Consider the following 24122-nt stretch of genomic DNA (forward strand, 5'->3'; position numbering starts at 1 on the left):
CAGGTTCAAAGGGCTGTGGCTAGGGTTCCCAGGTGCTCGCCAGTGACAGGCAAAATCCCAGGGATTTCCCACCTCGTCCACTGATCGTCCAGCGATCAGCGGGATGTGGCAAACTCCCAGAAGTTGCCCACCACCAGCAGGCACCACAAGAATGCACGCCATGTGCGCGCTCCCAACAAGCATGGAAGTGACGTCGTTACGCCAGCTATGAGAGCATTCCCACGCTACAGTTGGGACTGCTTTGGGCCCCAAATGGGCCCAGTTGGCCCCGTGCGGAGCGCTTACACAGCCAGCGCAGTGACATCACTTCTAGAAGTGACTTCATTGCATAAGCTTCGAGGCATGCGCATGAAGAGAATCCTCGTGGACAGCATGGTAGGGACAGTGCCAGCTGTCCCTACCCTCCCAGCGGGAGGTGAGAGGCACCTGGCAACCCGAGATGTGGCTCGATGGTAGAGCACTTGTTTTGCACGCAGAAGATCCCGGGTTCAGTTAACATCTCCAGTTAATCAGGTCTTGAGTGGGGAAAGGCCTGCTGTCAGTCACACTGTTGGCCTGGATGAAGGCAACTTTACATTTCTACGTAGAGATGAGTTACCGTGCACAGCAAATTACCATGGAAGTAGCAGTGCAGTTACTCACTCTCAGGGCTTTTTTTCAGCAGGAACGCAGTAGAACGGAGTTCCGGAACCTCTTGAAAATGGTAACATGGCTGGTGGCCCCGCCCCCTGATCTCCAGGCAGAGGGGAGTTTAGATTGCCCTCCGCGCCGCTGGAGCGGCGCGGAGGGCAATCTAAACTCCCCTCTGTCTGGAGATCAGGGGGCGGGGCCACCAGCCATGTGACCATTTTCTCCAAGGGCAACCCACTGAGATCCACCACCTCTTTTCCCAGAAAAAAGCCCTGCTCACTCTCAAAGTAACTATAATACAAAAAGGGCAGCACTGCCAGATCGAAACCCGGTGAAATCCAAACACTTTTGTTTCCCATAATTAGGACAGTAACAGAATTGTCATAATTTTGCAGGCGCAGTCATCTCTTGATCGTTTGATTGCTTTTTCACTCAATTCACACATTCACTTGGCCTGCTGTTCCGTTTAAATCAGCAAATAAGCATGTATGGGTATAACCACAAGTGTGTCACTCAGAACCCAAAGTCTATATATCTACGGGGCAGAGAGAACAGTTATAACAATTTAAGAGTTGTGTGGCCCTGGAAATTATTCATATCTACAGAAGTAATAAAAGGAATGGGCAAGAGCCCAAGAAGACGGGGAGCGAAGGGGGCTTGAAGCAGGGGCTTGAAGCGAATCGTCCTACGTGGGGCCAGCATTTGGAATTGGAGGGGAGGGGCTGAAATCTTAACCTAAAGTAGCATAGTGGACTTTGAGCTGGAAGTCTCTGGTTGGAATCTCTAGTCTGTGAATACACTACATTGCTCTAAACCATTCTGCAGTCTTTCTGTTTTCAGCCCCTCGTCTGCAGTGTCGCTAATGCTGGCCTACGAAACAGGATTGCTGTAAAGATTACTGAGATAGTATACATGAAGCGCTATGTGTTTACTGTATCTGGTTGCTGTAATAGCTTGTTTTTCTGTTTACAGATTCATTCAAGAGTCAAGATTTAGTGTCTTGCAGAGTAAAGCTAGCACTCTTACAAGCAGCACTTACTCTATACACATTTAGACGTGAGAGGGTGTCAGGGACAGATGATGGACTTCTACTTGTTTCATGGTGCAGATATTTGGATCTCAGTACATTTGGTCCTATAATCAATGCAGTTTCTGGAGCTACATGGTAGCATCATGGCTGATTTTGACCACCAGATGGGGCCCATGTTGTCCAAAGCATACAACAGCCTCTGTGAAGAACAGTGGAAAGAACTGAGTATAATTTCAGTATCATCAGCTTGTCATCAAGCTCGAAATACTGATTAGCGGGTTGGTTTAAAAATTAAGCATTCTCTTTTTTAGTACCAGGTAGACAGAGAATTTTGCCAGATACTGCCCTAACTGAAAAGGGGAATGTGGAGTTTGCAAGGAGTTTCCTCCGTGGCTTTACAGGAGTTAGCCTCATTTTCAACTTGGAACCAAAGGAAAGGCAATGGAGGGTGTATCCTTGGAGCATGTGTTACTGATCAGATTGAAAATTGGTTTTAAAATGTTTATTCCATTTTCCTAACTAATCCACAATTCAGACTCTAGGCCTAAGAACTCGTTCTTGGGAGTCCTTTTAATTCCATTCATTTTCATTTACTTCATTTATATCCTACCTTTCTCCCCAATGTAGATACAAAGCAGCTTATATCATTCTCCTCTCTTCCATTTTATCCTTCCAACAACTCTGTGAGGGTGAGCCTCATTGAATAAAATGGGAGTTACTTCTGAGTAGATTTACATTAGGCTTGACCCTCCAGTGTCTAAAAAAACGAAAAATTCACAGGAGGCAAGGTGGTTTTTTTAAAAAAAAAAATTAATAATGGTACAACACTTCAAATAGAAAGCAAAATAATTTGGAACCATAAGAATATTGGCTTCACCAATCCAGACAGTATAAAATAGCAACACCTGCAATTCCTGATGCCTCACCTTTGACAATCCCCTGGACGCATCTGCATAAACAAATAATTGATAATATGATAAGAGGTAGTTGCTCGTGGCTGTGCAAGGTAGTGACATATTTTCTTTCCTGGTCATGATCCCCATTGTAATATATGGACCGCTTACTGAAGTTGCAGGGATTTTTGCAAAGGGAAGAGGAAAAACAGGATACAAAAGTAACAAGAAAATAAAACTTTAAAAAATACCGTAAAAATCCTGTATTCTGCCTTATACATTTGAGAGTAATTGCATATCTGATAACACAGTCTTTCTGTGGACATTCAGATGTAATAAGAGTGAGCCTTGAAAGACTTTGAGGTTGTATCCCCTTCTCCCTCCTCTCCTCTTTTGGGGCTTAGGTACTGAAGACTTTATGGTTTCTTCTGAACTGACAAAACAAGCTCTTGTTTTCTTTTTCTGTCTTGCCAACAATCCAAGATTCTAAACCACAGTTTAATCCTGGTTTGTAGGTAAGGGGCCAAAATGGCAAACTGAGGATTGTTGAGAATGCTTGTCTTCAGTTCCTAAACCCGAGGGAGGGGAGGGAGCAAGGCCAAGGATATCCAAGGCTCATCTGTTTAACAGAAAGCCATAGTTTGTTGTTAAAGCTTGAATGAAGCCATTGCAAATCCCGATACAAGCACTGTTCGCTTGTCCCTTTCTTGAGAGAAAGAAATCTCTATTAAGCAGAATCTTGGAGCCGGATTAAATATTACCTTTTTGAGTTTGCTGCAGAACCAAGTCATGTTCCCTGCAGCCACGTGGCAGCTGCAGGGAATGGCTTTTTTTTTTTAAATGAGAGCCTAAATGGGATTGTAATGCTTTCGCAGAGGGAGGGAGGGAGCCTATCGTTCCCTCAAAGCATTTTCCTGTGCAAAAGCACTGTGGGGAAGGGAGAGATTTACCCTTTTCTGCTGCTCCACATACACCGAATACTCCAGGGAAATAATTCGCTCCCCCCCCCATTGTTTTCATGTGGGAAAACGGCTCGGGAGAAAGGCCCTCCTCCTATAGTGGCATTCCAAGCCCCTGCATCTGCTGTATGACTGTAGGGAACATGAGTTGGGTCCATGGCAAATTCCTGAAAAAGGTAACTTTCACTTCGGCTCTTAAATTCTCACAGATTCCAGCCCCATCCTTTGCCACACGGAGAAAGCGAGGAAGTGGTTTGTGCAGCTTTTATTTTGAACCATAGGGTCTCCGAAATCCACATACACTCCTTTATAATCTGGCACTGATTGAAGGTAGGGTGATTCCATATTCAAATAAATGTAGTGCAGCGCAGTTATTACTTTCTACACAACCTCATGGCCAAACTACACAAGACTTTTTTAACATCGAGGCTGGGTCCACCAAAGTCAACTCACATTCTCCACAGCCACGCAGCAGCTGTAGGAAACGTCATTTTAGAAGTCTGCTGCAGGCTTAATTCACCTCAGGATCATGGTGCAGGGGGAGAAGGGGCATTTTGGCTTGGGAAAATGGTATGGGCAGGGGGGAGGCAGGAGGGCCCCCCCATGACATGATCCTGAGCTGAATCAGGCCCCAGGCTTTTAAAATGATGTTCCCCACAGCTGCTGTGTTGTTATGTGGAAAATTAGTCGAGTCTAGGTTCCCCACATCTGACTTGTTAAAAACATCATATAATTTGGACCTAAAAAAGTGAGGGAAAGGAGAATGCTCCACAACTCTTACTTGGTTGTTTCTCCTTAGAAATTAATGAGTCTAGAGGGCCTTAGAAATTGAATACATTCCAGGTGAAGTGGATTAGCATATTTATGGGATCAGTCAAACCTCTGTGATAGATTGCACACATATGTGGTTTATTTATTTAACATATGCCTGTGCTATTTATCACATACTTATCAGCTCATAGGTGCACACATTCACACATATTGTACTTCCCTTCTAAACTCCTTCCACACTGCCAGGATACGTTGTCATTTGCTGCCTATGTGTTATATTTAGACTTTAAGCATTCTCTCTAGTAAATTCATAGAATAGGAGCCAATAAAGTTATGTGCACTGAAATCCCATTAAAATAAAATATTTGTAACTATGGGCTGGATTGCAGCCATGGCAGTTTAAAAGTCAGAATATTAACTTCATTCCATTTTTCCAAAATGGCAGCCATGTTTTTACACCTTTTCCAGCTGTTGTTTCTTCTTACAGGAAATTCAAACAGCCAAACCTTACTATTGTAGAGGAAGATCTTTCAAGGACATACATCATATCTCCAGGCCAGTTTTATACCAAGTTAGCTGTCATGGCTTCCTTTAAAAAGAACAACTAGGAATTATTGTTTGGAGAGGGTACTGAGATTTTTCTGTTCACTGACTTCCCTCCCACAATTACATTTTCATGAGACAAAACAATGACTATGAAACTAGTTTGTATGGTAGTTGCACACCAAGAATAATGCTAGTATATGTTGCTTTTGCGTTACTCCACAGGCTGATTTTATAATTCTACTATTTAAAAGGCTAAGCGTATTCAAGACCACTCACTTCCTACCCTGGTGCACCTCCAGAGGGTGATGCTGAGGAGGGAAGCCCAGATGAGGCAGCCAAACCTCCAGAGATCACACCATGGTGGGAAGCCCAGGCTGAGATCTGGCGTGGAGCAGGTAGCAATTCCTGCACACACCCCTTCACCCAGCTGAGATCAGGAGCGGAACAGGTGGAAATTCCTTCCCCCTGCCTTCACCCAATTGAAATCAGGAGCGGAGCAGGTGGCAATGCCTGCCCCCCAGCTTAACCGAGTTGGGATCAGGAGCAGGTGGCAATGCCCGGCTGCCTTCACCCAGCTGGGATCAGGCGTGGAACAGGTGACAATGATCACCCACCCTTTATCTAGCTGTGATCAGGAGCAAAGCAGGTGGCAATGCTCATCCACCGCCTTCACCCAGCTCTGATCAGGAGCAGAACAGGTGGCAATGCCTGCCCTCTGCTTTCACCCAGCTAGGATCAGGAGCAAAGCAGGTGGCAATGCCTGCCTCCCCCGCCTTCACTCAGCTGGGATCAAGAGCAGAGCAGGTGGCAATACCCGCCTGCCACCTTGACCCAGCTGGGATCAGGCGCAGGTGGCAATGCTTGCCTGCCCTTCACCCAGCTGATAACAAAAGGGGAGCAGATGGTAATGCCTGCCCCCCTTCACCTGGTTGGAATCAAGAGCAGAACAGGTAGTAATGCCTGCCCCCCACCTTCACCTAGCTGGGATCAAGAGTGGAACAGGTGGCAATGCCCGACACCTGCCATCACCCAGCTGAGAGCAGGAGTGGAGAAGGTGGCAATGCCCCTCCCTTCTTCATCCAGCTCGGATCAGGAGCAAAGCACGGGCAGTGCCCGCTCCCTCCTTCACCTGGCCGAGATCAGGAGTGGAGCAGGTGGTAATGCCCACACCCAGCCTTCACATAGATGGGCTCAGGAGCAGAGCAGGTGGCAATGCCTACTTTTGGCTTCACCCAACTGGGATCAGGCATGGAGCAGGTGGCAACGCCTGCCCCCCCCCCCCACCACATTCACCCAGCTGGTATCAGGAGCGGAGCAGTTAGCAATCTCCACTCCCCTTCAACTGGCTAGGATCAAGAGTGGAGAAGGTGGAAATGTCTGCCCACCTTCACCCAGCCGGGATCAGACGTGGAGAAGTGGTAATGCCCACCCTCCTCACCTTCACCCAGCCAGGATCAGACGTGGAGCAGGAGGTAATGCCCACTCCCTCTTTCACTTAGCTGGGATCAGGAGCAGAGCAGGTGGCAATACCAGACCCCCTTCACCCAGCCAGGATCAGGCGCAAAGTAGGCAGCTGTGCCTGCTCCTATTCACCTGACTGGGATCAAGTGCGGATCAAGTAGCAATGCCCGCCCCTTGCTTCAGGTGCCCGGGATCAGGAGCGGAGCAGGTGGCAATGTCCACCCCCCTTCACCTGGCCGGGATCAGGAGTGGAACAGAAGGCAATGTACGATCCCCATCTTCATTCGGCAAGGATCAGGTGCAGAGCAGGAGGCAATGCCTGCCAACCCTTCACCCAGCCGGGAACAGGTGCAGAGCCGGCAGCAATGCCTGTAACCTTCACATGGCTGGGATCAGCCGTGGAGCAGGTGGCAGTGCCCAGCCCCCTTCACCCAGTTGGGATCAGATGCGGAGCAGGAGAATATGCCCACCCCCTTCACCCGGCCAGGGTCAGGCGAGAAGCAGCTGACAATGCCCACCCTTTCACCCGGCTGGGATCAGGATAGGAGCATGAGGCAATGTCCACCCCCCCTTCACTTGGCCTGTATTAGGCACAGAGCAGGTGGTAATGCCCACCCCCCTTCACTTGGCTAGGATCAGCCATGGATCAGAAGGCAATGTCAGCCCCCCATTCAACCTGCCGGAATCAGGTGTGGAGCAGGTGGTAGTCCCCCCCACTTCACCCTTCCAGAATGAGGAGCAGAGCAGGAAATAATGCCTGCCCCTTCTTCACCCGGCCGGGATCAGGCACAGAGGAGGTGACCATACCCGCTCCCTCTGTCTTCATCTGGCCGGGATCAGTGACGGAGAAGAAGGGAATGCCCGCCTGCCCACCCCCCCTTTCTAGAGTCCATTGTATTTTTTCCCACAATGAGTTTTGTTGTTAGTTATTTGATAATGTTAGAAAATAGTAAACCTGATTCTCATTTTATGAGGTAGTCAAAGTGGAAGAAGGAAACTATGAAGAGGTTGTGGTTTACTCCTGTTAGTGTAGATTCACACAATAATTTGTAAATTTTGGAGACTCTAGCTATTATATGATAACCTAGTTGGTTGGAATGTCTAGATTCTGCTAGCTGTACATGTAGTTGCCGCTGCATGCTGAGGAACAGGCAGTTGCCATCAGCAGAGTCATATGACTGCGTCATAAGAGTTCACACTTGGATTGCATTGAAGTGCAGTTGTATTGTCTTTAGTTACGACATTAGGAAATACGTATAGGAAGGAAAATGCTAAGTGAAGCCTTTAGCAACAGAAGTGGTTTTTGAGAAGAACTTCAAAGATATAAGCGAGATGGTAAAAAGAAATTATTGCTGGATGATAGTTCAGTTATATGAATGGCAAGTAGATAAAGAGGCAAATGAGGGTGGGAAGGATTGAGCAGCACTGAAAACTAAGGGTCAATGGATGGTTAGGGAAGTCTTGAAGCTGTAGCATTATTCAAGCGCATTTTATATTTATGTGTTGCTTTTCTTTTGATCGGTGGAACTCAAAAGCAGCTTACATCAAATTCAAAGACAAACGTAGGCCATTTCCACACGTCTTACCTTCTGCTGGAACATAGCGGAAGACAGCGTCTTTGCACGCGAAATTGCACCAGGAAGACGCTGTCATTGCGGATGACAGCGTCTTCCTGGCGTGGTTTTGCGCGGGAAGACGCTGTCTTCCACGATGTTCAGGCAGAAGGTAAGACGTGTGGAAACGGCCATAATGTCACCTCAACAGAAATCTGTTCAAGGCTTTTGGAACTTGCTCTACAAAACAGGTGCAGCCACTGAGGCAGCATAAGCTCCAAAACAACCGTTCACCGACCTGTGTGAAGGAACTACTTACTCACCTGGGGATCAGAGTTGCTATGTGACCAGATATGAGAGTTCCAGGTCATGAAGGGCTTTAAGGTTTAACACCAGCACTTTGAATAGAGCGCAGAAGAAAATTGGCATCCAGTGTAACAAACAAACTTGGGGCCATGTGTTCAGAATACTGAACCTCTGTCAGCAGTCCGGTTGCTGCCTTCTCTATCAGGTGTAGCTTCCCTGTTGTCTTCAAGGACCTCCGCACATAGAACATATTTTATATTAGTCCAATCTCAGAGTTACCACACTGTGGATTAGTGTGGCTTGGTTGTCTCAGTTGAAGTTGAAAAAAGGCATTTTGCACCTGATGATGCCTGCTTTTTCAACAAAAGAGCTGGATATAATAGCACTCCTAACTAAGTCTGTTAATGATGCAGCGACACCACTCAGGGTTGGTAGAATACCCTACCAAAATCTCAGCCTTCCTAATCTGCATCCTCAATGTCTTGCCAATATCAAGCCTCAGCAAGTTCTTCCTCAGCCACGCAATCACAGCTTCTAGACACTGTCCTAATATGGTAATAGCTGCTTCTGGAGATTTATTTGATGTGATAAACAGGGTGGCATCAGCATATTGATGACAACCCACTCCAAAGCTTTGGATGATCTTAGCAGTCTTACAGAGATTTTAACAATACTGGCAACAATACCGAGCCCTGTGGAACTCCCATGAGAGCTCTCATGCATCTAATCCAATATTGGCTCCACTGAGTGGCAGCCCTCCAAGGTCTCAGTAGAGTAGTCTTCCTAAGCCCTGCTACCAGAAGTCCTTAGGTAGAAGTGTCAGAAATTGAGCGTGGGACCTATGCTGGGGGAACACCATGCAAGCTGTGTGATCTGACACTGAATTACAGACTTCCCCAAAGCACAGTCCTTAAGAAGAGCCCTGCTGGATCAGACCAGTGGTCCACCTAGTCCAGCATCCTCTCTCACACAGAGGCCAACCAGTTGACCTGGATGACAAAAAAAAAAGTGTAGAACCAAAGCTTTCCCTTGAAGTTTCCTCCTGGCCTTGGTATTCAGAGGTCTTCTGCCTCTGAATGTGGAGGTTCCCATTAGTCGCAACAAAGAAGGAAAGGGGGTGGGGGGAAAGGCCCCCACAAACTCAACACAATCAAGCAGGGGGGACAATAGAGGGGTCAAGTTACAACCTAAAATGTAAAATATATTCTGAGAAGGTATTTATCATAGATGTGCACAAAATATAGGTTAAAAACATAAGGCCTGAATGGCAGGCTACATGCATATGTTGAAAATTGCTAAAATGTTCTCCATACACAGATGATGATATAGGTCAATGTCCAACACAAAGGTAGACCATACACGTTTGGGCCCTAAGGGCTTCCTCAGTGGTCAGTTGTACAATATTTATAATCAAACACACCCACACATTCAGATACCAATATAGAAATGCTTGCTGCAGGAGCACTCCGTGCTCCTGCCCGTTTGGGACCCAAATTGGCCCCAAACGAAGTACGGGAGCACTCCCATGGGCGGAGCAATGATGTCACTTCCAGAAGTGATGTCATTGCACCTGTTGGGAGCACGCGCACAGCATGCATTCCTGGGGTGCCTGCCAGTGGTGAGCAACCTCTGGGAGCTTGCTACATCCCCCTGGGAGTTTGCCCACCCCTGGCAGGTACCTGGGAACCCTACTCACAATTCAAATAGGCAGTATTGTGAGCTTTTTTGCACATGTGTAGTGTCAGCATGCGGCATGAAAGCTACCAAGTAGCTGCTGATTATACATGTTTTTTTCTTATGCTCCAGGTTATCATGGGATATCCTATTTATAGACAACCATGTTTGGTTGTGTATGCCATCCATCAGTCACTGGCATTCCTCCATTTTGGTCTCTTCTCTTGCTCTCTAGAGCCAGGAACCTTTCCTTGTTGTTCTGTTATTTTCTGACAGCGTGCATCCCTGAAGCTAAGAGTGCCTTGCCAAATTTAATTTTGTTCCCAGTCTGCGCTGCACTCCCATCCAAACTAATATACAAGTGCTCTCCCAGTATATTGAAAATTAAAATGGCCAAGGCTTTTAGCAGCTAAGAAGGCCTTGAGTGTTCACTCAGTGTATTGAAAATTTTCAATATATTGGGAGAGCTCTTGGCATATTATTTTGGTATGATTGCAGCTCAGAGACTAAGAAGGAAATTAAATTGATTAAAGCTTTCTTAGGTGCAGAACCATGTGCCTTCAGGAGCTACAAAACAAAAAGAGCTCCTTACCTGTGGACAGAGTTCATCTCTAATGAAAAGACAATCTGTTTTGTAAACTGGATTTTAAAAAAATCCTCAGACTGAAAATGTTTTATCTACAGAATTCTTTTTCTTTGATGCTCTAAGCAGACAGGTGCAGGGAATGTAGGGGAGAGGACAGCCATGGCAAACCTTTGTAATACCATTCTTGTGCAAAGTATTTGAAGTCTAATTCTAGACAAGAGTGGTGTATATAAATTACCATTTGAAGCATCTGGGAAAATAACTATAATCTAAATTAGAGATGGGCACAGAACAAAAAAAACCCCTCAAACCAGGAGGTTCGTGGGTTTCACGAACCACAGAACTGGACCAGTCATGAACCAGTTCGTGGGGTTTAAATGCCCCTTTCCGGCCTTAGCAGCGGCAGGGAAAGGGGCCTTTAACAGTTTAAAGGGCCCTTTCCTGCCTTGCAAGCAGCAGGTCCCTTTAAACTATCAGGTGGCAGGGGGGATCCCCCCTCAATGCCTGCCAGCTGATAGTTTAAAGGGCCCTGCCGGTGGCAGGGCCCTTTAAACTGCTCAAACCTCAGCCCCCCCTTACCCCCCCAGCCCCAGCCCCACACTTACCTTCCCCTGCGGTGCGGCGTCCTTCCTCTCCTCCTAGGAGGGGCGGGAAGGCCGTTTCGGCCTCTTCTGCTGCCCTGGGGGCCCATCGGGCAGTGGAAGAGGCCGAAAACGGCATCCCTGCCCCTAAAATGGAGAAGTAAGACAAGAAAGCTGCACTCACTGTGAAAATCCTCACATTTGCAGAAATACTTCAGTGGATCTTAGCTTATGGTCTGACATTCCGAAATGGGAACAACCACTTGGGTAGAAATCTATCTCAAAAGAGTATTGGGGAATGATGTACTTTTTGCCGTGATTTGAGAGGAAATTGTTATAAAATGCTGTTCAGTGGTATCTTACTCCTTATAAACTATCCAAGATCTACAAAAAAAATGCTAGTAAATGTTCAAAACATGTTGTTAAAGGTAAATCTGTGCATTGCATTGTGCTGTGTGCATAAACTTTATGCATTGTATCATACAGAAGAGGACAATCAAAATAATGAGGAGGCTGGACCACTTTTCCTATTAGGAAAGGCTGGAAAGTTTGTGAATTTTTTGTTTAGAAAAATGGAGGTGGGGTCATGATAGAGGTTTATAAAATTATGCATGGGATGGAGAAAGTTGATAAAGGGAGCTTTTTCTCCCTCTCCCATTATAATAGAAATGAAGTAGATAATCAAATAGGTATAGAACAGACAAAAAGAATCACTTCTTTACTCAACAAGAATGTTGTGTCTTCTGTGCAGTCCCACATCAGAACTGTACATGCGCAGGCCAGCCTGCGCATGCCCAGTTCCCAGGTGTGCCTGCACAGAAGAACACTCGATGGACCAGTTACTGGTAGGTGCACCCTGTTTTGTAGAATTCACTGCCAGAGGATGTAATGATGACCATGAGCACAGATGGCTTTTAAAGTGGATTAGACAGATTGATGGAAGATAACTCCATCAATGGCTACTAATTGTGGTCAGTAAAGGGAACTTCCATATTCAGAGGCAGTAAACCTCTGAAACCCAGGACTAGGAGGCAACATTACAGGAAGGCCGCGGCCTCTCTTCTTTGTTAGTTGGCCCTCCAGAGCAGCTGGTTTAGCTGATGTATGAAACAGGATGCTGGACTAGATGGACCATTTGGTCTGATCCGGAAGGGCTCTTCCTGTATTATTATCGCTGCTGATGCTGTGATAAAAGTGCAAAATACTGGATCCAAATGATCAGGTATATACATTGAATATCAAGAGCTAATCTTGTACCAGATCTTTCTCTGTGTGTGGGTAGGTTCGTGAGTATGAGAGAGCGAGAAGATATTTTAAAGAATTTAGGAAAGGAGAAATACTTTGCTTCCTCATGGTGTAATGCCTAGGATTATGCATTCAGTGCGTGGGAAAACTTGGACGAGTTGTTGCACATGCGCAATTATGAGCAAAATTGCCTCATAGTTTACTTTTTAAAAGGTGACAGAGGAATGAGAATTCTAGAGACATTAGTCATATTTTATCAATTACAGTATCGGCATGCCAAATATTTAAGAGGGAGCCCTTTTCTTCTGGTTATTTTCATAAAAGTCGTGGGATAACTTATTTTCATTATAACAGTTACAAATAAGTCTGTCTCAGAGGTTGTGTAAGTTTTGTGAGGACTAGCTTAATTGTAATTGTATGAGTTTTAATGAGAGAAGGAATTCCTTGCATGAGTTTTAATGAGAGAAGGAATCATGGTACAACTAAATGTTACACAGATTAAAAGGAAGCTATAGGAGAACATTAACTTAAGATGATGTCTCATGTGAATGAGGTGTTTTTTTTTTTACTTTAATCCAAAAAAGTACATTATATACTTAACCTAGAAATAAGACATATTGACGAGGCCGTGGCACCTCTTTGCATACATAAATATATACATACATAGTATCTCTCTCATGCACCTACCCAACCTCTGTGGTCATCTCCAGAAGCCCTGCTTTGGGTGCCCCTGCTTTTGGAGAAGAGGTGGGCCTTCTTGGTCATGGCACCAAAACTGGTGCTCTCTCCCCATGGAGATTTGTCAATCCCCCTCTGCTGCTATCTATAGCCAGTGTGTGAAGACTTTTTTGTTTTGGCTGCTGTTCTCTCAGTGATCCTTCTGTTTTTAATTGTTGTTTTGTTCTGTATATATTTTAGCTTTGATTTTAGTTGTTTTAATGATGGTTTTCTTTGAGTGGTTCAGTGGTTTTAAAAGGTTACTTTTATTGTGCATGCTTTAACTTGTTAGCCACCTTGGTGTCCCTTGTGAGTGCAGAAAGGCAGGATAAAAGTTTAATAAAATAAATAAATAGTGAAACCCCTTAGTCCAGACAACAAAGAACTATGTGAGAATCCATAAAAATTCACGAATACTGACTCAACAGTGGCGGTTTCCTAGTTATTAACTGAGAATAAATTATTTTTCTTGCAAAGATATGAGTCTTGGTGTAAATGGATTGCACTTATTATTGGTATTCTGCCATATATACATTGGCCTCATCTGAAGCTTTTACACAATATAATTGCCTCACTCTGAACCTGTGCAATATCATTTGCAACAAGTAGTACTTGTGTCCAGTCTCTTTTATTTTCCACACTGCTTAGCAGCCTGTGTTGTGAGCTGTGTTTGAGATGTTGATTACTGTTTTCCTCCTAGATTGCAGACAGGTGCTAAGTGGGGGAGGAGAGTGGGAGGGGACACGGTGACAAAAAACACACAGACTCAGTGCTGGGGGTAAAGAGGCTACACCTTTATTGAGATTAAAGCTCAGGGGCACAGGCACGCATAGATCCGAGCATCGGCTGACCCACCTGCCAAGCCGATGACCCACATGCCCTCTCATCCCCCTGCTGAGGTGGGGAACCATGGGATGACAGTCAGTAGGATGCCATGTGGGTGATTCCCTGTGTGAATCATCCCGTGCCGCCTGGAAGTGAGGCGGACTGACCCCAAATAGGTAATTTCTGGTATTATTTTGGCCTGGGTATATCTGAATGCTCACCCTTTGTTCTTGCTTGCCTGCTGCCTGCTCCATAGCTTGATAGAAACAAAGCCATCACAAAACTCTGAAGGATGTATTGGTGGAAGTGCTGCATTCTCCCATGGTCCTGGAGTGGGGCAGGCCATAACTCTTGGAGAAGTAGCTCCTTCTCTTGCACAGGGTTGGTTGATCTATCGATCCCATGTAGGAAGAGCTCTTCCCTGACGCGCCAGTTTTTTCCAGCCCTGCTCAGGCAAAGAGTCACATTGGTTTGCTCCAGCAAACATCAATCCTACATGAAAGAAGAATTTGGCTCATCACTCAACTGAGGGGGGAAAAGGAAGGGCTAGTCTCTCCCCCCTCCACTCTCCAGCTTAAAAGTGAGCCTTAGTGCCACAAAGCGGAGAGTTTTTCCTTGCTGATGCTCCCTAATAAAGAGATAGAGAGAGAGAAGGAGGGAGTAGCATGAGCCGGTGGCAGCGGTGGCAGGAGATGCACAGAAACCAGGGAGCGGGCGAGATCCGAGGGCGAGCGAGATCATGCCTGTCCCAAGCACCTGACGAAGAGTCCAGGGCACAGGCTAAGGCAGCAACCACGGCAACAAGACACTCAGAACCGTGGTAAGCAACCCGAATGGGGCTAAGCAAGAGAGCAAAAGGAGGAAGCAGGGCAGCACCGGAGTGGTTTCTTACCCCCAGAAGGCCCTAGAAAGTAATCGCCCTGGTTTAGAGCCAGTTTAACTAAGTGGCTTCTTATTTTCTCTTCCCCCCCCTTCTCTCTCTCTCTCTCTCTTTCTCTCTCTCTCTCTCTCTCTCATTCCACCCTGCCCCACTACCCACCATTTTAGGCGGGAAGGAGCTAATTGGGCGGGAATGGCAAACATGACGCCATTCCCGCAAGCATCCTGGCTTGGCTGAGAGGAGAGATGAGAAAGGAACTAAGGGAAGTGGTGAGAGAACTCAAGGGGCATGAGCCAACCCCAAAGAAAGAAAGCCAAAAACATGGCTCCAGTAAAGGCAAAAGACCATCTAAAACCATGGTGCCCTCCGAGATTAAGAGTAGGAGGAAGGCAGAGAGCTGGGGAGAAGAGGAGTCCAGCCCCTCGGCGGGACACCAGTCAGCCTCGGATCTATCTGAAGTTCCTTCAGACAGTGAAGAAGGGGAATTATCAGAGGAGGAGGAGGAGTTGCTAGGACCCATCAAAACTAGGCTTTCACCCCAGGAAATGTACTCAAGGCTTCTTCCTAAGGTCTTAAGACCTCTGGAACTAGCACAAGTGACCCCAGGCTCAGAGGTTACAGAACAAAAATATCAACAAGGTTTAGAGAGCCACTTCCCAAATTGGGACCTACACAAAAAGGGGTACCTCTTCCAGTGATTTTCCATGGCATTCTAAAGGCGGAGTGGGATAACCCAGCTAAGCCCAAGTTGTGTCAACAGGTGTTTCACAAACCTTACTCTCTGACACTGGACGATGCAAAAAAGATTAAGCTACTGACTGTTGATGATCCAGTTACTAGTCTAGCCACTTCATCTGTCCTGCCAATGGACACGGAAGGCATGCCCAAGGATCCATCAGACGAGAAGATCAAACAAGCATTATGCAGAGACTTTGAGGCATCAGCAGCGTCCCTGTGGGCCTCGGCGACAGGCTCTCTCTTTGCTAGAGCGGCATTCACATGGGCCTCAGATCTGGCAGCAGCAGATAGTGAGATTCCCAAAGAAATAAAGAATAAAGTCAAGAAAATAGCCTTAGCAACAGCTTTCGCAGCAGGTGTGACGCTAGATTCTTTCCAAATGTCCGCTAGAGTAATGGGGTTTAGCGTCACTGCCAGATGCAACTCGTGGCTAAGAAATTGGGACGTAGACCCACCAGCACGTAATAAAGTGTGGGCAATTCCTTTCATGGGTACGAACCTATTTGGGGAAGCCTTGGAAAAGTACCTGGTGGAAGACTCTGAAAAGAAAAAAGTCCTGCCATCAAAGAAGAGAGACGTTAGGAGTAAGGGAAAACAGTCCTTTCGTGACTCCAGGCATTTTCCAAGACAAGGAAATGACAGGACCTATAAGAACCATTGGCTACCAAGGCCAAGGAATGATACTAAACATTTCACCTTCCGCAAGACAGGACAAAAAAACCAAAAGAACAAAGAAAGGAGATCAAGCATGACTATCTGAGTCTCTTGACACACACTCAAATAGGGGGTCAGCTCCAAGAGTTTGCGGATCAATGGGAGCACACGATTACAGACAAATGGGTGTTGGACACTGTATCCAAAGGCTATTCTTTGGAATTCGAAACAAAACCAACGAATTGTCTCATAAAAATACCGAGGGAACCCCCTGACACAAAAGCACCTTAAGATAAGAGAAGCCATTCCACACCTACAGATAAAAGTGATAGAACCACTGCCAACACAATACAGGAACAAGGGGAGTGTATTCAGTCTTTTTTGTTGTACCAAAAAAGAATGAAGACATCAGAGCCACCTTGGATCTACAAATGCTGAACCAATACCTAAAGTCACACAAATTCAAGATGGAAACTTTGAAATCCACGATGGGGGCAATCTAGGAGGGAAATTTCTAGGCCTCCATCGATCTATCAGAGGCCTAACTCCATATACCAATCAGGAAGACTCACAGAAAATATCTGCAATTTGCATACGACAAAGAGCATTTTCAGTACAGAGCCCTACTCTTCGGGCTAAAGTCATCACCGAGAGTATTTACAAAAATACTGGTGACGTTAATAGCAGTACTGAGGCTGAAAGGTATTGGATTTTCCCCATATCTGGACGATATTCTGGTCAAAGCTCCAACTCGAGAACTGGCCACGGAAGCCATTCATCAGACAATACAATGTCTGGAGCTACACAGTTTTGTGGTGAACAATCAAAAGAGCAGCCTCTTGCCAACACAAAGATTACTTCACCTAGGCGTGATAATAGATACAAAGAAGGACAGAGTGTTTCTATCAGAGGAGAGGCAACAGAAGCTCTTGGGTGTGATAAGGTTGCTGAAGGAACAAAAAATAGTGGAGGTGATGCATCTAGCAAAACTACAGGGCATGATGGTATCATGTCAAGACATCCTCCAGTGGCGCATTTACACACACACCTGTTGCAGAAGTTCCTAAGACCTTACCAGAGAATCGTAACTCACAGATGGTTCAGGAAGGTAAGAATGACAAAAAGCCTGGTTGATGCACTGAACTGGTGGACAGAACTGACCAGATTCAAGGAGGGGATGCCCCTCAGGGAACCAAAAAGAATAATAGTGAGGACAGACGCAAGTCTAAAGGGATGGGGAGCTCACACAAAAGGAAAAATGACACAGGGCATATGGGAAAGAAAAGAAAGAGAACACAGCATAAACTTCCTAGAACTGAGAGCAATCAAGTACGGACTGTGGGAGCTTCAGCATATCCTATTAGGTCGCCATGTAATGATACAGACATACAATACGGCAGCCAAGGCTTATATAAACAAGCAGGGAGGCACAAAGTCAAGAGCCTTGAATGAGGAGGCGGAAGAAATACTGCAATGGGTAGAAAAGTCTCTACATTCAATAAAGGCAATACATGTGCCAGTGATGCAGAACACGGTAGCAGATTGGCTGAGCAGAACATCAGTGGATCAAACGGAATGGAAACTGAACGATCAGGTCTTCAATCAGATCTGTCAGCGATTGAGGACACCGGAAGTGGACCTGATTGCATCATCACAAAACAGACAAGTCCCGAAGTTCTATTCAAGGAGAAAAGAACAGAGAGCGATGGGTCTGGATACATTACACGAGGAATGGCTGAAAACGCTTCTATATGCCTTTCCCCTGATAAGTATAATACCCAGAGTACTTCAGAAAATAGTGCAACAGAAAGCAGAGGTCATAATGATAGCTCCATTCTGGCTATGGAGACCATGGTTCCAGGATCTAACAAGGCTCTCAGTATCAGAACCTTGGAAGTTGCCATCCAGGATGGTCTGCTGACACAGGGGAAAATACGTCACCCGGATCCAACGGTGTTCAAGCTGGCAACTGAAACAGATGGGATACGCAGAAAATGTGATCTCAACAATGCTTGCGTCAAGGAGAAAATCGACTAATAGGAGCTATAATAGGACTTGGCAAACATTTGATAACTGGGGCAGAGTTAGAGGAAGGAAACCGCTCATGGCATCAGTCAAATAGATATTGTTATTTACAGGAGGGACTGGAGAAGGGTTTAAGCACAAGTACTCTGAAAAGACAAGTGGCTGCCATATCCGTGATAAAGGGATCTCGGGACGGAAAGCCCTTTACAACACACCCACACGTTAAGAGATTTTTGAGAAGAACTATGTTAATTAATCCTCCAACGATACATAGATTCCCAACATGGAACTTGAACATAGTCTTGAAAGCACTCGAGCCAATGGCGACATGCCCGCTTAAAGAAGTAACATTGAAAACCATCTTTTTGGTGGGGGTGACCTCAGCTAGAAGAGTGTCAGAAATCAGGGCATTGTCAGTGAATAAGGATCTATGCATCTTTCATAATGATAAAGTTGTTCTGAGACCGAACCCCTCCTTCATGCCTAAGGTGAATTTGAAATTCCATAGAGGTGAGGAAGTAGTTTTTTCCTCTTTCTGTACTAATCCAAAGCATGAAAAGGAAAAAGAATGGCACAAACTAGATGTTGAGAGGGTGCTAAGTTATTACATAGAAAGAACCAAACAGTTCAGGACGGCGGAGAATATGTTTATTTCATTCAAAAAAGGGTCACTAGGACAAAACATGTCAACGTCTACCTTGAGTAGGTGGATCAGGGATTGCATACTGTTGGCTTACAAAGCCAAACACATAGATCCACCCAAGGGCATTACAGCACATTCACTTAGAGAGGCAGCCACCTCAGCAACAAATAGGTCTTTTCCATCATTAGAGAAAATTTGTAAGGCAGCGACATGGAAGTCAGTGCACACATTTACTAGACATTACAGAGTAGACCAAATTGCCTCAGCAGAATCTGCCTTTGGGAAGAAGGGGTTACAACAAGTCCTGTAAGGATAGAAACTAGTAAACCCGCCCTGAGGTATACTGCTATAGACATATCCAAGAGTTACGGCCTGCACCACTCTAGAACCAAGGGAGAATGGAAGATTTGTATTCACTTACCATGAAGCTTCCTTTCTCAGTGGTCTGGGAGTGGGGCAGGCAAAAACCCACCCACCCCCAAAAAACAGCTGATGTAGTTTATATGCATATAGTTATTATGTTTGTAGTTAAGTTCTTTTTGATAGGGTTTGAGAAAACACAAGGTGTTGGAAGATATTTGGGGCTTGGACAAGAACTGCCATGCCAGGGAAGAGCTGCTTCTACATGGGATCGATAGATCAACCGACCCTGCACAAGAGGAGGAGCTACTTCCCCAAGAGTTACGGCCGGCCCCACTCCTGGACCACTGGGAAGCTTCACAGTGGGTGAATACAAATCTTCCATTTATACAGTGCACTAGAATGGTACTGTCTTATACTTCAGACTTGCTTTGGCAAGTGGGCTAAAAGTGGTTTTGTCATTGCTGGATTGAAGCAGAAGGTTTTAATAAGGGGGAAAGGTTATTCACTTGCACTGATACTTTTCTCTCCCATTCTATTATGCTTGTACAGTTACCAAGCTGCTATTATTGGCTCAGGCTATACTAATACCATAGGAACAGTAGAGGAGAAATTGATTGTGTTGGTAGGCATCTGAAAACTAAGGTAATAGATACAAATTCATTTATGCAACTACCTGGGTTTTATGTTTGCTACTCCATTGTGAAGATTATAGACTGACAAACAAGAATATGTTCTGCAATCCAAAAGGGAAACTTCACACATAACCCCTTGTGCATAACATGTAGTAGGCTCATCTCACTAGTTGTTTAGGAAGCTACTTCGTTAATAGAAATAGTAAATCTAGATTTGCTCTATGATTATTTTAATAGCAATAGAGGGAGCCATTTTTATATACAGTATTAAGAATCACTGCATTGTGCATATTTTGTAAATCTAAAGTCCGCTTTGTGTAACTATATGCTTCTGTTCTTTGCCATTATACCTTCTATTGTCTTTATTCATTTGATTTGATTTATAGTCTGCTTTCCTCACAAGCGGGCTCAGAGCAGATAAACATAATAAATACATATAATAAAAACATACAAAAAACACTCTGCAATAAAACATCTTAGAGCAGCACACATTGCATCCTACATCTCAATCATCATAAGGTCCATGGGGCAGGGTAGCCAAGAACTAATTAATACAGGATCGTGGACATATATCCGCACCCCCCAGGCAAGAGGCCACTTGGGTGAGCCGCCTGTCTAAACCACCATAAGCCTGGCGGAACATCTCATTCTTACAGGCCTGGCAAAACGATAACAGATCCTGCTGAGACCAGTCCTCCATGGATAGAGAGTTCCACCAAGTAGGTCCCAGGATCGAAAAAGCCTTGGCCCTGGTTGAGGCAAGGTGAACCTCTCTGGGGCCAGAGATCACCAGTAGCTGTTTTTCTGCCCACTGGAGCAACCTCCAGGAAATACAGGGTGAGAGAGGAGGAGTCCTGCAGGTGTGTCGGTCCCAATCCGCTAAGGGCTTTAAAGAATAAGATGAGAACCTTGAACCTGATCCAGATCTCCATGAGAAACCAGTGCAGCTGGCACAGGACAGGTGTAATATGTGACTGGAACGGAGTCCCAGTCAAAACAGCTCAGCCGTATTCTGGACCAATTGTAACTTCTGGAGCAGGCCGAAGGGCAGTCCAGTGAGATACAGTAATCCCGCCTGGAAGTGACAGTTCCGTGTATCACTGCTGCAGGCCAACAGGTAAGGGATAGGCTGCCTGGCCTGACGAAGATAGAAGTCTTCTTGATTTCATACATTTTTATTTTTCCATTTTATTAAAAACTGTTTCATATGATTTTTGTTCTGGCTTTTTCCGATTATATTTTGTATCAGTAAAGTGGATTATCTTTTTTCTTTCATCTGTATTCATACTTGGGAGTTCTGAAATTTTAATTTGTTTTTTTTTATATCGCAGCTATAACAATAGTGCTTTTTCTTTTAAAAAGCACACTTTCATTTTAATATAAACATGAAAAACTAGAGGTAGAAACTTGATAAATGCCTCTCTGCCTCTCACATTCTGCCAAAACCCTTCTGTAACATCCTTAGTCGTTAATATTGGAATCTGTTGAGCTTTAACAGTGATTTGTAGCCTTTTCAGTTTTATTGCTTGGGCTGTCAGAAATCAATTTCCGTGCTTAATGGGCTCTGTGTAACCTCAGTCAAGGAGAATTACCCTTTGGTTTTATTTAAAATTTCATTGGCAAAAATATTCTAGGGCTGACAAATTGAAAACAAATACCGTGATCTGGATGGCATACACCTTAGTGTTCTTAAAGAACTCAGATGTGAAATTCTTGATCTTCTAACTGGTATATAACTTGAGGATAAATCATCCTCCCTACTAGAGGACTGATATAGTAACAAAAGTGACACAGATTTTTAAAAAGGGGTCTAAAGGGTATCCAGAAAATTACTGGTCAGTGAACTTACCATCTGTTCTGGGTAAATTAGTAGAAACTGTTGTTAAAGATAGACTTATTGAAGACATAGAGGAGCAGGACTTGCTGAGGGAAAATCACTATGGCTTCTTCAATGGGAAACCTTTCTTTACCAGCTTTTTGGAGTTCTTTGAGAAGGATGACAAGCATGTGGATAAGGCTAATATAGTAGATATTACGTAAGTCCAAAAAGTTTTTTGAAAATGGGTCCCTCAGTGATTGCTATTGGGCTTAGTGCATTCAGTTTGTTTGTAAATGATCAGGACTTGAGGGCGTACTGTGTAGAGGCCTGAAAATCAAAACATTGTAAAGAAGTCTTAAGAGGATCTCTCTAAATTGGGTGAATGGGTAAAAACAACAATCTGATATTGTTTGTCCTCTCACTCGCACACATGTTCCTTCCACCCATTGTGGCAAGCATTAGCTGGTTAAGGTGTTTCCTTGTTCATTATGAAAAACATTATGTTCTTTGTTCAGTCCATTCTTAAATATCCAGTGTTTATTGAATCCTTTGTGCAGTGAAAAATAGCAAAATGTATTCAGTGTCACTCACTGAGAGACTGTGAAACAATTGCCCAACAAATATCAATCTATAAATTAATTGGCAAGACTGCATAGGCAGCTAGGACTTGTTTAAAGGATAAACAGAACACCGCATGAAAAAGAAAAGATTTACTCCTCTCTCACATAGTTCCCAAAATTAGGAACTTCTTCTTGTTTATGACCAGATTCAGATTTTCAGAATCGACTCGTTATGAGACTCTACAGATCATTTCCTCAAAGTCCTGTAAATTCCAGCATTAACGCCAATGAGAGTTTCCCTAAAACTAGCTTGAGTTTTTAATAATTGGATGGGTGGGATTATGATATTACAATACAGTCAGCGGAATGCAAATGGAAAGTGACCCAAAAAAATCAGACTTACTTAAATGGTGTTTGTATCTATTCTTTAAGTCATCAAGGTCTAGAGGAAAATTTTACAGGTTAGGTTTAAGGTAAAGCATAACTGAATTGAAATCTGGATGGGGAGGGGGAATTTGACTTCTAGTACAAGTTGAGGTATCTGTCCAACATCTTCCACAGTGAAGATTGATGCAAAAAATTCATTTACTTTTTCTGCAAACTTTTCACACCTGTGTCATCTAATGGTACAGCTACCTTGCTTCTAATGTATACTTCTAATATATTTAGGGGGATTTTTCTTCTGTTGTTTTAAAAATATGTTCATATTTCTTTTTTCAATTGGCTTATTGTCAACTTTTGTTTTGTAAATTTGTCCTCTTTTTAATTTTCTTTGTTTTAGAAAAGATTGTCATTTTTAAACGTCACCTTGTTTTTCGCAGCTTTATTAACTGTGTTAATTAACCACACTGTCGTAATCTTTGATTTCTTTGTACCTTTCCTAATCTACAATATATATTTTATCTGAACTTCTGTTAAAGTGGTTTTAAATAATCTCCAAGCATCTTGACACTCCTTTCAACTTTCTTTTAATTATTCTATTTTGTTTAATCTCTTCAAACTAAATGTGATTGTGTCGGACTTTCTGGGCAACTTTTACATTTAAATTCATGGTATAATAATAACTGTTCCTAGGGCTATATCTCACACAAGGCCTCAGGATTTAGTGAAAAGTCATCTCTCTAGATAACTCCTTGTCTAATTGTTCCAAGGCATATTAATTTATTTAATCTAGAAATTATGCATCTTTGATAGTCCCTAAATGTACATTAGCCAATAATTGTGAGGCTAGTTAAAATAATGTATTATTACAAATGGCTATTTTCCATTTGTTGGTAACTGTCAATCTCCCTCCCTCCCATTTAGATTACCTTCAGAATTTTGATCAAGGGGGCAATAATACGTCTCCAGTACTAAACCATTTTGGTCAGGTATTTTGACTCAGTGATTATAAGAAGTTTTTTTCCTCTTAAATTTTCTAGTTTATTGGACTCTGTGCCTTCTTTGAAGTCTAGAGCATTCCATCCCACATAAATGCTTGCTTGTACTTTCTGTAGATTTTATATTGAGGTATAATAATTTAATCTATTGAAGATACAAAACAATGATGGTTGTGCTGCATGCTATTTCAGAATTTGCTTTATTCCTATTTAGCACCACAAGACACACACACCCAATTTTAACTTAAATTAACTTTTTTTCTGTCAGCTTGCACAACCGTTTTCGGGGGGGGGGGTCACCAGTTTCAGTACATAGAAACTTGTAGCCTTATCCTGTACCCAACCATTTTACCATACAAAAAAATAGAGGGGGGGAAATCACTTAATGGTAACCCATTCTTAAAATCAGGGTAGAATTGGGTTTATGTGGTATGTTTTGAAATAGTGAAGAATCATCCTTAATTTATTTTCACCATATTTTGTCTAGGTGATGTACAGATTTCAAATGATAATGTTTATAGTTCGGATGAGATAGTTCTTGAACTGTCAGAAATAGAGGAGACCACTTCTGTTAGCAGCTGTTTCGCCTCAGAGGACACCACGGAAGATTCTGGCATTATGAGCTCTCCTTCAGATATTGTATCGTTGGATT

At 44.0% G+C, this 24122-nt stretch overlaps 1 protein-coding gene across 3 annotated transcripts in view; it reads left to right on the forward strand.

Moving 5' to 3' along the window:
• The window catches only part of COBL (cordon-bleu WH2 repeat protein), a 238094-nt gene that overhangs the window by 170146 nt on the left and 43826 nt on the right, over positions 1-24122 (forward strand). For all 3 annotated transcript variants that reach the window (XM_054990870.1, XM_054990871.1, XM_054990872.1), the window contains one exon: positions 23958-24122. This exon is cut by the window's right edge and continues 145 nt beyond it. In XM_054990870.1, the coding sequence (XP_054846845.1) occupies positions 23958-24122 (165 nt within the window). The remainder of the gene's footprint in view (positions 1-23957) is intronic.

Source organism: Eublepharis macularius, chromosome 11, assembly GCF_028583425.1.
Source record: "Eublepharis macularius isolate TG4126 chromosome 11, MPM_Emac_v1.0, whole genome shotgun sequence".
NCBI lineage: Eukaryota > Metazoa > Chordata > Lepidosauria > Squamata > Eublepharidae > Eublepharis > Eublepharis macularius.